The following is a 14,217-nucleotide window of genomic DNA, read 5'->3' as shown; positions in this document are numbered from 1 at the left end:
GGAAAATTCCCAATAATGTAAAATATATATATTATTTTTAACAAATGGAGTGCAACATAACTTCAGAATGAGACACACACACACACAAACACACACACACACACACCAAAACTTCAGCCAAAAGGTGTCAGTCACTGCTCCTGGTTGGTGGCCCATTGATGTCAATCTTAAAACACACACACACACACACACACACACACACACACACACACACACACACACACACACAGACGCACACGCCTGCTGTTGAAACAGCTGGCCAAGCTAAACCTGTATCAGTAAAGGCAACAAGTTCATCTGAAGACAGGGGTTCTCTTTGAAGTCTTGTCACTCGGTCAGTGAGCCAACACCATTGTGAGCTGAGGAAGATTTACGACCTCTCCAGCTTTCTTTCCCACAGCTGCTTTAACGCTATCTGCTGGGGACAGCACAGCCAGAAAACTGATAAAGACTGGCCTAAAACGGCCAAGAATAACACAGTTTAACTCAAATGATTTAGTAAGTGTGATGTATTATACAGCCATTACAAATAATGCACAATAGCTTTGTTTGGCTGGTATACAATCTGCAATAATTCTTTATTTCTTTTTATCCAGCGCAATTTGTGTCTGGGTTTAAATCCTGATCCTGTTGACAAACTTGTGCTATATGACCACCTCTCATCAGGTGGTGGAGGGAAGCTTGAGATTTCAGGGTGAGGCAACAATAACCTCAACTAGTGAACTGGCGCCCCCTAGTGGCCATGGACAGGTACTCGTTATTGGCTGCTAGAGATGTATTGAGATTCTGATACTTTCTGGCAAAGCTGGTCAGTATGACCTATAATCTGTGTCAAATAAAAGTTGGTTACAAACTGTGTAGGGCCACATCTTACCATCTCATCTCTGATTAATCTGTTGAGATCATTTTGGAGCCTGTATTTATGATTTATTTGTTTGTAGTTTTTAGATTGTTTGTATATAAGGTTTGGTTTTGTCATTTAGTGTTTTATTTTATTTATTAAATACTCAACAGTTTGATTAGCACTGGGGCACTTTTTTTGTTGTTTTATCATTTTTTATGTTTTATCCTTTATCATCTTGCCATGTTTTATCCTGTATGTTGTCTGTGGTATCTGATAACTCTGTTAATTGGATGCCTTGCACTTTACTTTTCTTTAAATATGACTCAAATCTGTTATTAAAAAAATGTTGCAGATTTTGATTTGTTTCACTTTATTGTTAAAAAAATCTGAAATTTGTCTAGCATCCAATGATGTCAGCTGTTTCACAAAAATACACGTAAACATAAACTCAAAAGAGCGCATAAGTAGTAGAAAAAAAAATTAACCAAACAACAAAACCGTACTACAAAAGCTAATAATCGCATCAGACGTTACAAAAACTGGATGCAATGCAACAGATTAATTTTCTGTCAATCAACAAATCTTTGTAGTTCTGTGTGCTTATTCTACACACAGTAATGTAAATGCATGCATGTTGACAGGATAAACATAAACATGTACAACCACAAACACTGTTTATCTAAAACTGCCTATCTGACACAAAAGCACAATCTCTTGCTGTACCACACAGCCACTATTTAAACATGAATATTCAAATGTCCAATAGCACAGACAGTTACTTTAACAGCTGGCGGGTTAATGCTTCCTCTCCTCTGTGCAGAGACACCACCACCTACCCTTCTAGATTCTAAGGCCCTTTCCACCATTACCTCTGCAAAAAAACATATTCTCACTGCATTCAGTCGAGGTTATTATAACAACTGAGCTGCACTTTAAGGCCATTATTTATGTTAGAGCTCAGGCTGCCAGGTTGAAACTAGAACATTTGTCTCCCATTGCTAAAAGGGTTCTAGTGAAACCTCCGCCCAAAGAGGTAATGCCACCATTTCACAACTCTAATGTGTCTGCTCCTTCTTGGCTCCCTGATGGTGGAATAACTGTCCTGCTGTGATCAGAACAGCAGTCACTTCCTTCCTAAAAATCATTTTTTCAACTATTACCTCATGTCCCCTTGTAACAATCAGATCCCCTCTCTGCTTTTCACTCAAAAGTTTCTATAAAACTCTCCTCTCAGTGCTCTTAAAATATTCTGAGGTCATGGGAATATTGTATGAGAAATATGGTCTTGCTTTTAAATGTTTGGCTGTAAATTTATTGGAGCAAGCGCTTGTTTTGCTGGGTATACACATCAGTTTAAAGTCGAAAGTGTAAAAGAACTGGAAATCTGTGAAGCAGACCGAGAAATACACTGAAGTCTGACTCTGAGCAGTTTGGAGACAATTACATCCATGCATAACCCCACTAACTAAAGCTAAATAATAGATAGAAAGAACCTTTGATAATTAAAAAGTGAATTACTAAGATAGTCACAAAGATTCTGCTTTGTGTAAAGTAATAAAAACAAGAAATAAGGAGCAGTTACTGAGGCTAACAGATGAGATGGTGTAAAAGCACGCTGTCCTATACACAATTTAAGTAATGTAGAGAAAATGTGCCTGCACCCGTGAAAGAACAACTGCTACGATGCACGAGTCATGCTCTTGCTCATCTTTTATCTGTTGCAGAAGTTAAAGTGTTAAACAAGGTTGCACATATTAACAGTTTCTTTAGAAAATCTCAGTTTGACATCAAATCATAAAACAGCATGTAATGTAACAGACTGCAGATACACATAACTCAAGCTGCAACGCATTATTTTTTGTCAATTATTCTCCCAATTAACTGATTGTTTAGCTGATAAAAACATCAGAAAATGGTGAAAAAACATCCATCACAGCTTCTCAGAGTATAAGATGATGTCTTAAAACAGTCCACAATCCAAATATTCAGTGTTTAATGAAATGGAAAAGACATAAGCAGCAAATTCTCACACTGGAGAAGCTACGACCAGAGAATTTGGTATTTAAAAAAACCGTCTGCTGAGTCCTTTTCTTTCTATTATTGCCGTTCTGAATTATACACATACACCTACTGTTTTTAAGTGCCGGGTCACAACAGACAAAGAGAAATTATTAGGAGATTAATTAACTGAGAGTTATTGTTGATTATCAGTATTAAGTATTAAGTAAGCATTCAGTAGTTATTGGCTATTAAATATGAGCGTTGCTGGGTATCAGTGCTTGATACTCTAAGCGATCGAATGAACCCAATACAGTATAGCAACATCTCCAGTCAAACAGCACCTGCGTTCGATCCGTCTTGCACCAGGGATCTGATCTCAGAGTGTTCAGTCATCTCGACAGCGAACTTTCTGCTGCTGCCGTCTCCAGAGCTGCTTTCCTCCTGGCTATCAGTTCAACATCTGCCTGGTTAGCACAAGCTAACACAGAGGCAGCAGCTAACATCCAACACAGAGCCATTAAACGTCCCAACAAACTCACACTGACTAGCAGCTCGACACTTTCATTAAACACATTAATAAACGTCAGGTAACGTTAGCCCTGCCAATGTGTTTGCACAGCCGACTGAAATTTTACAACAGTCCGCAGTACAGAGCTCAAACTCCTGCAGCAGCACCTACAGCCCATACAGGCTGTGGTGTGGTGTGTATGATTTAACAGAGTTGGCAGTTACGAGTGATAAGATGCCACCAAAATGTCCAAAACTATGGTTACATGCCACACTCCATTCACATTATGTTCAGATGCACTAAAGTCACTTTATGTTTATTATATATTCTGCACCCTGTACCTATGTGCAAATGAGAGGGACAAAAGATTAGGAACGATTATATGGTCACATCACTGGTATTGGCAGATATTGGCTTTAAAATTAAATATTGGAATTGGCAAACATGCTGATTTCTGCCGATATCTCATAACGATGTGTGTGTGTATATATATATATAAATATAAAAAAAAGTCTGTCTGTCCGTCCATCCGTATATATATATATGGGTGGACGGACAGACAGACTTTTTTTATTGATAAAGTGAACATCTACAAAGCATCAACCATTGAAATATATTAAATTGAAATATTTTTCTTATTTTGCATAATGAATAATTATTACATACATTGAAAAGCATTGTATTTTATGTCTCCATCTGCTGGTGGGCCATCACAATAAGAGTTTGTGTATAATTATGTCAACTCCACTACAGATGAGACTTCATGATCACTAAAAATTATGTGGGGAAAATGTCAGTTATTGGTTAAATGAGTTGTTCTATATCAGCATATCTGATATCGGCAACAATCCAATATTGTGCATCCCTAACCTGTAGCCCTTTGAAACACCTCCTTTAATTATGACCTCAACATAATTTGAATTACACATCATTTCTGACAATGTCACCAAAACCGAACATTGAATGCTTTGTAAAAAAAAGATGTTACTGCAGAACAGCTGAATTGCAGTAGATTGTAGGGCTGTCCTTAATAAACTGGACACTATGTGTCTGCATATTGGCCAATCTTAACTCTGCTACATGTTTATTCAACAATATGAAACATACACAGTCATTCAGCCACAACAGGCCAGAGGCAGAGCATGTGGAGCCATTATATTGTAGCTAAGATGTTGCCTGTGACTCGAGATAAAGTAGAGCACTTTTTCTCCCTTAAACAATATGACATGCATTTATGGTGCTTGTTAGAGTGAAACCTTTTGCTTTGACACAAACTAACCACAGAGCTAGTGCAGAGTATTTTAAAGTCAACAGTGCGTGATCAATAGTTTCAGGCTTTTGAGTCCACTGCACACCTGTCGCTCCAGCTTCAGTCGCTTTTCAGACTTTTCTACAAAAATCCCACATCCTGTGAAAATTAGAGCCGTTTTTAAAAACATGCATAACTTCTAACACAAAAAACACAAACAAACAAACCCAAAGCAAAACTGGGGTCTCAAAATTGCTACGTTAGTAACCATGAAATTACAAGGTAACATTATAGTTTATACAGCTATAAAAACATAATTATGCACTGTGGCTTTATGAATACTGCGGTTTTCAAAATAAGGACTCTTAGAAAAGCTAAATACCTTTCTGTTAATTTGTTCCCTTTTCTCAGGCCTTTGATTTGGCCACTGTGGTGAGATAAACGTTTATAAATCACGGGTTTAGCAACTGGGACACTTTCGGCGAGCACACAAGCGTGGCTGGCCCGAATGAATATGGATTTGATTTGCAGTGCACGCCAACGCTCCAGCCAATACTAATCGCCAGGGAAAGCTTGTGAAAACCATGATGGATTCCGCAGACATGGTTTTTGAGCTTGGGGTTTCATCACAAATCCATTTAAGCTTTTATGTAATTTGGTTAAATATACAGAATCCTTTTTATCTTTTTATGTGTCCATTTTTGACCCACTAGCCTTGTTGGAAAGTATGATGTAGAGAAGGAAATTCCCACCAAAACTGACCTCTTTTAGGAAATTGAATCTCTGCAATGTGTGTGTGTGTGTGTGTGTGTGTGTGTGTGTGTGTGTGTGTGTGTGTGTTTGAGTGCGTGCGTGCATGCATGTGTGTGCGAGTTTAGTCCTATGGTGTTTGTTTTACCGAGCTGTACCGGCACCAGTAACAGAGCAACTTGGCTTCCAGTCCTGACCGCTGTGCAATCCAATTTCCACAGTGTTAAAAAATGATTTGCTGAAAAGCGAAATGTCAGCCAGAAAATATAGGCAGTGACAGGCTGCCCTGCGGAGCTTAATGAGAAAAAAGACAGAGACTGATGTTAAGACAAAGACTTTGGGTATTCTGTGATCCTGTGATGATTTCTGAGTATCTGGAATCAGGAATCGACAGACCTCTTTATGATTACATTCACACCAGGAGCAATCCCATTCTGCTCCTCACAGCTGAATATTCGCGATTTGGAAAGTTTAATTCAGCTTGAGGCGAAGACATAGGTCAAACAATTTCATCTTTCAGTTAATGGATCTAAAATAATGTGACAAATAGCCACTTTGTTAGCATGCAGGTCACAGAAACATTAACCAAACTTTGCAGGACAGCCGTGATACATATACCAGTTTCCTTTGGCACATCTGGCACTCTGACACTTTTTCTGGGTCATCTTCACAAATTTTGAAATGGTTTCAAATACTTGACATTTTCAACATCTTGCTGTTGAATCGTGTGGTCACAGTGTCCCAGACTCAGCAGTGCTGAACTGCTGGTGACTGACGTTAGAGGAGAGCGAACTCAGAGTCACAAAACTACTACTACTACTACTACTACTACTACTACTACTACTACTACTACTAATAATAATAATAATAATAATAATAATAATAATAGTGATACATTAAATGTATATAGCACTTTTTAGAGCCCTTGAAGATGCTTTACATAGAAGATATAAAGAAAAAACAAAGAAGATAAAACAAAACGTAAATTATTTAAAGTAGACAAAAAATAAAAATAAATAAATAAACAAACAGAGTGAAATTATTAAAATTATTATCATTCTTAAAATTATTAAAATTGAATAGAGTCCAAGTGGGAATAAAAACACGGGGGTGGTGTGTGTGTGTGTGTGTGTGTGTGTGTGTGTGTGTGTGTGTGTCTGTGTGTGTGTGTGTGTGTGTGTGTGTCTGTGTGTCTGTGTGTGTTAATGTTAAACAATGTAGATGAATAATAATGTTGGACTACCACTGGAAAATAGATTTTAAATCTCAGTGAGTCTTTTACCTGGCTAAATAAAGGATATATATTAAACTATGGGCTATTTTGTGATTTTTGTGCAGTGCATATGAACAAACACAACATTTGGGTACTGATTTGCACAATGATTACATGACAACATTTAAAGGTTCGAAACAATCGGGTCCGACCCAATCTATATCGAGGTACTTGGTCAGAAACATCATGATATTTGAGTTTCCTCATATCATCCAGCCCTACTTGAAATTGTGAGTGCTCTGCAGGAGATTATAATCTCAGCCTTTCAAATCTGCCAGTACTGGGTAAAACCTGTGTATCAGAGACTTGAATTATACGGGTTAGTAGGAGCAGCATTTCAAAGTGGTCTCTATGGTATTATGACAAAAACGACCAGACAACCTTCAGGGCCTAGCAACACAAGACACACTGCATTTTGTTTTCTACGGTTACTTACAGTTACATTTGCTCCATCGTCTGTCATTTCAGCTACTGCGAATAATAACTGCAAAGAATTTACATGCTCTTGTGATGCTGCTCTTGTGATACACTGATGCTGCTGGTAACTGGGGAAAGCTACTGATAGCGTGGGGGGAAACAAAAGCTGCAACCTCTTCTTGTTTTGGTTTCATAATCCTTGATGCACTAAATCTGCCCTATATATTGAGATTCCATTGATAATATTGCAAAGTGAAACTGAGGCTGATATATATACATATATATACATATATATATATAGAACCAGACTAAACGCCAATGGTGCCATTATACTATTACCGCTACATTGTGGAATTGACATTAATGTCATTATGATAACTTACAACAAAACTATAAATCTAATAGCTTTACTACAAATCAATAGAGGTAAGACTTCTATAAAAGTTTTTTTCTACACTTGTTATCAGAAAAAAAAGTTAGATTACTCCAAAACCATATATACATTTTCATTTGTTCGTGCATGCTCTGTCACATCCTCAAAAAAAATCTGAGAAAAGTTGTTTTTTTTAAAAAAAATTATAACAGGAAAAAAAGATATGAAACTAAATTTACCTATTTTTCAAGTAATGTGAACAACACTACCACCACAGACCAAAAGCAAAGACGCAAAACCACTAATCACAGCCAGATGCTGTCTCTAAAACCCCACTCACCCAGAGTTTTAACTTCTCTTGTAAATTATATGGTGTATATTTCTTCTTTTTTCAAATCACATTATGATTCCAACACCTGATTTCACAGCACTGTCAGCTGTTGTTGTCACTTTTATCTGCAAATATGGCTCCACTTCTGCCAACATGACTGCAGACTGGAAACCCAAACATACTTTTCAACATGACTTCAGAAACCATTGAGTGACATGCTTTCACTATGTTTTTGTTCAGCAAGCCAACTCAAAATGAATTTATTACATTGATACAGAATTTGTGTGGAGATGCCAGCTCTGACCTCATTTCTCCCCACAAGCAAAAACCTAACATCAGAGATAATCTCTCCCCAATGAAAACAGACACAGAGACTGCAAGCTGATAAAATGCTATCTGAGCAGCAGTACATCAGTCTGCAGACGAGCAGTGCAGCAGCGGCAAAGTAGGGCAAAACATTTCAAAGTCAACATGCAGCAGCAGGCCAAGATACATTGTGGATGCAACAAATAATTAGAACGTGCTTTTAAACTTACATGAAAAACATGTAGCAGACAATGTTGTCTAATTTATAGTTCTGTAGCATGGCAAGGAGCAGATGACCATCAGTATATGAATATGTAGATGAGTGTTGCTGAATACATAAACCACTGAGCAGAGGATAAGCACCTCAGATCAGTGGTTCCCAACTGGTCCAGTCACAGGGTCCAGATTTCTGCCTGGTCATTAATTCAAGGTCCACACATTTTAAATTACCACATATTTAATTTTATTTCACAATGTGTAAACAAAATGTTAGCTTAGAACAACAAAATAAAAGCACTGGGGTAGAAATTCACTGCACCTCAAAATAATGTGTGTTTTTAACAAACTTAACACGTTCACAAATCACTTATGGTCCATTCAGAATGGACTTGCGACCTACTTTTGGACTGCGACCCACCAAGCAAACTGCACATAAGCCCACTGTTTCGAGTTGTAATATTTTCATAATGTTTAGCTGAATATGTGCAGTATGCTGAATTGACTAACCACTCACAGTGTGATGGGCTAAATGTGATTTTCAGTCTCCTTTTAAGATGATATTACTGAGAAATATGAATTGATTGTCTGCAAGAAAAATTAAATTCGCAGTCATACATCCAAAATTAGAGACCATAAAGACTATAGAGACAATGGTCTGATGCAACAGACAGTAAATAACCTCCAAAAATCAACAAAATGGAACGAAGCAAGCCAAAAAACCATGCCAAAGTCAAGCATTCATCAAACAGCACACAGCTTATCCTACAGAGCACAACCTTCTCTGAGGATTCACCACTATGCAAATGACTACAGCACAAAAGCGTCAAACAAATGCCAAACAACCAAAGTTAAAACAAATTTAGCCACAAGATTAATTTAGCGAAAAGACAATGCAGCAGAAAAGCAGAAAATAGCAGCCAGCAGATGCCGAGAAACCGAACACAAGCAAATCAGAGCGTATAACAGCCAACAGCATCAACAGACTCATAGCTTAACAATAATGTCATGCCACAACAGCTGAGCCGAGACAGACTCACAATTTGCATATTAAATCACAAGAAGCAAATTCTTACCTTTGAGAAGTGAAGAAGTCGATCTTTGGCAGCTCAACAGGATGGAAAGGCTGTAGTCCAAGCCACGAGGTGCACCTATGCCGCTAAGGACGCCTACAAAGCTAACAAACAAAGCAGGAGACATGGTGCAAACACGTTATTTCGGCATAAATCCTTACATAATCCGAAGGATCTGAGTGTTAATGGGTTAGCCTGCTAATGAAATGCCACTTACTACGACTTGTTTGCGCAGCAAAGTTTGCAAACGTGCAGCAGCAGCGATGTTTCGGTGCGTACAGGTGCAGCTCAGACGGCCTGCCATGGAAAGGTGAAAGGGTGCGTTAGATTTACGTTACAGTGACTCGAGGTTGTCATGTGCCATCAGCTCGTGCTCCACCTGGGCATGAGCTAATGGTGATGTGTACATTTAATAAAAGCTGAATGTTAACCATCAGAAGTGTATTTTGTAATTTCTCTTTCATAAACCAGGATACAAGAAACAATTATAAATAAAATCATCAAGACAAAAACATGAAGTGTATTGGAGGCTGAGACAGAAGTTATAGAATTTAAATAAAGTGTGTGAAGCAGTAAAAATAAAAGATATAGGCCTACATAAACTTACTGACAGTTAGCAATAAAAAAAACTATTGATTTATAAATTATGTAAACTTTTATTTATCAGTCATGTTTTCACAAGTCTTGACAGCCTGAGGAAAGAGACTTTTGCTCCCACTGTGGTATGTAGCAAGACAACATAAAATATTGTTTGTTTTTTTTTATAGTAATATTGTGTCTTTTTTAGTCATTTTGTGTCTTTTTATAGTCATTTTGTGTCTCCTCCTGTGGTTGTGTTTTTTTGTAGTTGTTTGGGTCAGTTTGAGGTAATTTTGTATCTTATTGAGGTCATTCTTCTCTTTGAGGTAATTTTTGATCATTTTGTGTCTTCTTGGGGTGTTTTTTGCCTGTTTTTGCAAATGTGGCTCATTGCAGTTCTTTAGCATCTCCTTTTGGTCCTTTTTTTGTCTCTGACCATTTGAGTCTCCTCCCAGTCAGTATGTATTCATCTGAATGATATTTTGTAGGTAAAGGTTTGGTGGCCTCCCAGACACTTTGGGCCCCTGAGCCTGTGCCCTGTAGGCCTGTTTAGTATCCATTCGTGGGTGGGGAGAGTCCTTTGAGATGCTGGAACATCACTGTGTTCTAGATAGAGGAAGAAAACAGTAACTGAGATAATCTTACTTCTGTAGATAAATGCATGGTAGTTATGATAATGAAGCAGTCTACAAAACATAGAGGGGGGCCTATTTAATGTACAGTAGTTTGGGACTGTTGTTACGGTTTTTCAGTTGCCCCCCAAAGGCCTACTCACACTTATTCCATCTATCACATAATGAAGCAAAGTAAAACAAGTCATCCAAGATGATTACAAATATTTGCCTTTTTGAAACTGATACAGTGGCGGATGTTGGGGTCAGGAGAGTGGAGGGTTGCAACCAGCTGTACAAACACAATCTGGATGATTTATGAACCCACCTGTGAGCTGCTAATGGTCCAAAATGACACTGGAGCCACTGCAGCTCTGCACTGATTAACCACTACACAGACTGATAAATATACGGTACATAGATGTAGGTGGGTGGTCTGACAGAGAGATAGAGACAGTGTCTGCAAATTTCTTCTCTTTTAATCTTTTTATCACTTTGTATATCCCATGAAATTACTACTACGTACATGCATACATACTTCTTTTCGATATCTGACAGCCAGCTCTGTATTAAAACAATATTTTGCAATGAGTGAAGTGGTTGTGCGTGTACATAAACTGAGAGGAGAAGTAGAGATGAAGAGATAGATAAAGCAGCAATGTGTGTGCATACAAAGACAAAGCGGGTACAAATCTACAAATCACAGCGAAAACATACCGTATTTGGTTAAGGGGCATTAATAAGCCCCCTCAAGGCTTATATGTAGAATGTAACATTCATTTTGTTGCTTTGCATCTTCTCCTTTTGGCATATTTCCGCACAGACACAGAGTGTCAGAATAATCATTAATGCACATTTGTGCTCTTTTTAACCTGCTTTTTTTTAACCGTATGGCCCTTTGCACTGTTTTTAAATACCTCTACTTGTAACTGCACTATTACACACAAAGACTTGTATATATTAGCTAAAATTGTTTAATTAGGGCTTGCACATACATACATTTAAAACTATATTTTTTTGTTTTTATTATTTTATTTTTATACATGTTTAATTCCTGTACATTGAGAGCAAAGCTAACAGAAGTCAAATTCCTTGTTTATGTTAGCATACTTGGCCAAAAAAGCTGATTGCAATTCTGATTTCAGGACTTTTCGGCTTTATTTTTCATGTTTAAAATATTTTTAAAAAATGAATGATTAAATATATTAAGTTATACTACTCTGATGAAACAGTTAAAAAAATTGCATTACTTAACATGTTTTTAACAGGATAAATAGTAATCTGTTACATTTTAAAAATAATCTTCCCAACACTGACGTACACAAGAGGGTTATTTCAAGAACAGAGCCTGAGAACATTAAAATTTGCTATAAAAAAAGCTAGTGAAATTTACATATTCAAATGTGAAAATGGTGTGGTGTGTGAAAATGAAAATGGTATCAGAAGACAAATTAATTTCGTTATTGTCACATATACATTTGTACAGCAAAATTTGTCCTCTGCATTTAACTCATCCTCTACGGGGCACTCGGGGACCAAATCCAGATTTTCTGCCAGCACCCTGGTCAGGAGCACCCACAGGAGTATTGACCTAACATACATGTTTGATGGTGAAGAAAAGGAAACTCTGAAGGAAACTCAGGCAGACACATGGACAACATGTAACCTCCACACAGAAAACAACCTGGGACGCCCGGGACTCTAATCAGGGGCCTTTTTACTGTGAGGCAACAGTACTAACCACTAAGTCACCACGCTGCCAGAAGGCTGACATTTTTTTATTATCATAGGAGAAGCCAAAAGTAAAAGTACAGAATAGTAAAACAAAATCATGTAGCCTGTAAAAATATAAAACTTTGATGGTGCAAGTACATAAATGCCAACTAGAAAACAAAGAAGTTATAATCAATTCAGTGCTGCTTTCACCGTAACAACATAAGATAGATGAGCAGTCTTTTTAAAAAGTGAGATTATTTAACAATGGCTACATGAGGGACTGCATTAAAGAGTCACATATGACAGTGGAAGTGAAGTAGAAACAAATAAGTCAGCTGCATGAAAGCATCATAATGACAAACCAACATTGAAACAAAAAATATCAGCCTTTACAAGAAATGTATCCATGTTATATACCAAAGGTAATACTGACAGCAGCATTACAAGGCAAAATAGACAGCTCAAACATGTACAATTTGCACATTAACGCACATCCACTAACATTGCCTACTCGAAAATACTGAAATATAATGGTGCAAGTATATAAAAGACCACATGATGGCAGAATGGGACCATAGATTCTCCTCTTAAGTTTTTCTGTAACAGCAACTGAGGCACTTATTGTTACCTGTTGAGACATTTTTGTAATGTGTACCCATGACCATGGATGGATTAAAAGACAATAATTTTACCTCTTTTTTGTTGTGCATCTCTCTGTAATCTTAACACTATACATCTTGGTGTTGTTTTGTGTCTCTTTGTGGTTGTTTTTCCTATGTTGTAGTTAATTTGTGTCTCTTTGCAGTTCCCTTGCATGTCTTTGTGGTTTCTCTGTGTCACTTCCTGCTCAGTACATGTTAATTTGAGCGACATTTTGCAGGTAAAGGCCAGGGGGCCTCTGACACTCTGGGCCTGTTCCCAATAGACCCATTCAGTAATTCATCCATGTCCAACCCAGTAGCTGATTCTGGGTCCAGCAACAGATCTTTCTCAGAGGTTGTGCATACATTTACACAAAGGCCACGATGTCTTTACTTTCCAGTTAACTGCTAATGTTAATGTATCACATATGTGTGGTTCAGGGCCTGTGGTTTTGCTTAAAAACAAGGCCATGGGAAGAAAACTTTTTATAAAATCGTTAAGGACCTGCTGCTCGGTGAGGCATCTTTATCAACACTCAAGTGCTTTTTCAGTTTCGTGCTGCTTATGAACCCTTTTCCACAGAAGCTACATTTGTATGGCCTCTCTCCTGTATGGATCCTGATGTGTGTTGTCAGATCTTTGAGAAAAACCTTTCCCACAAGTGTCACACTTATACGGCTTTTCACCCATGTGGGTTCTAATGTGCTTCGTTAAAGTCGTGCTGAGTGTGAACCTTTTAGTGCACAGAGGGCATTTATAAGGCTTCTCCCCTGTATGTACTCGACTGTGATTTTTATATGACGAGGAGTCTGCAAAGTCCTTGCTGCAGTCGCTGCAGGTGTAAGGCTTCTCACCCCTCAATCGTCATGTGCTTCTTCAAGTTCTCAGCGAAGGTGATTTTTTTCCTGCAAGTTTCACAAATGTACTGCTTCTCTCCTGTGTGAGTTCTCATGTGTTTGGTTACTGCGGACACCTGGGCAAAGTCTCTCCCGCATGTGGTGCATTTGAAGGGCTTCTCTCCCGTGTGAGTTTGCGTGTGTCGTTTCAGGCTAGACCTCTGGATGAACGTCCTCTCGTAGTACTTGCACTTGAAAGGCCTTTCACCGGTGTGGATCCTCATGTGAACTTTCAAATTTCTCAAGCAAGAAAAGGCTGAACCGCAGTCATTGCACTGGCAAGGTTTATCAGTGATACCAGCTGATGTTGTGTTCCCAGAGTCACGTCTTTCTTGTGTTTTTTGAGTAGAATTTGTAGCTAATGTGGTGCGGTCATTGCTGTGTTGACCTTTTAATGGTGGCTCAATACTTGTAGCTGATCTTGCATCTCCA

At 38.1% G+C, this 14,217-nt stretch overlaps 1 protein-coding gene and 1 pseudogene across 4 annotated transcripts in view; both read right to left on the bottom strand.

Annotated features, from left to right (window-relative positions):
• The window catches only part of LOC121944268 (uncharacterized), a 195,523-nt gene that overhangs the window by 174,714 nt on the left and 6,592 nt on the right, over window positions 1–14,217 (bottom strand). For all 4 annotated transcript variants that reach the window (XM_088076515.1, XM_088076518.1, XM_088076517.1 and 1 more), the window contains exons 3-4: window positions 9,559–9,638; window positions 9,345–9,445 (exon numbers count right to left, since the gene is read on the bottom strand). In XM_088076515.1, coding sequence (XP_087932641.1) covers window positions 9,630–9,638 — 9 coding nt within the window. In that variant the 3' untranslated portion in view covers window positions 9,345–9,445; window positions 9,559–9,629. The remainder of the gene's footprint in view (window positions 1–9,344; window positions 9,446–9,558; window positions 9,639–14,217) is intronic.
• LOC121944280 (uncharacterized) lies at window positions 12,280–14,151 on the bottom strand (annotated as a pseudogene).

The sequence above is a fragment of the Plectropomus leopardus genome, chromosome 4, assembly GCF_026936395.1.
Source record: "Plectropomus leopardus strain MGB_pleo_1.0 chromosome 4, ASM2693639v1, whole genome shotgun sequence".
NCBI lineage: Eukaryota > Metazoa > Chordata > Actinopteri > Perciformes > Serranidae > Plectropomus > Plectropomus leopardus.
The sequence above is the reverse complement of the archived record's forward strand: the minus strand, read 5'-3'. Positions and strand labels throughout refer to the sequence as shown.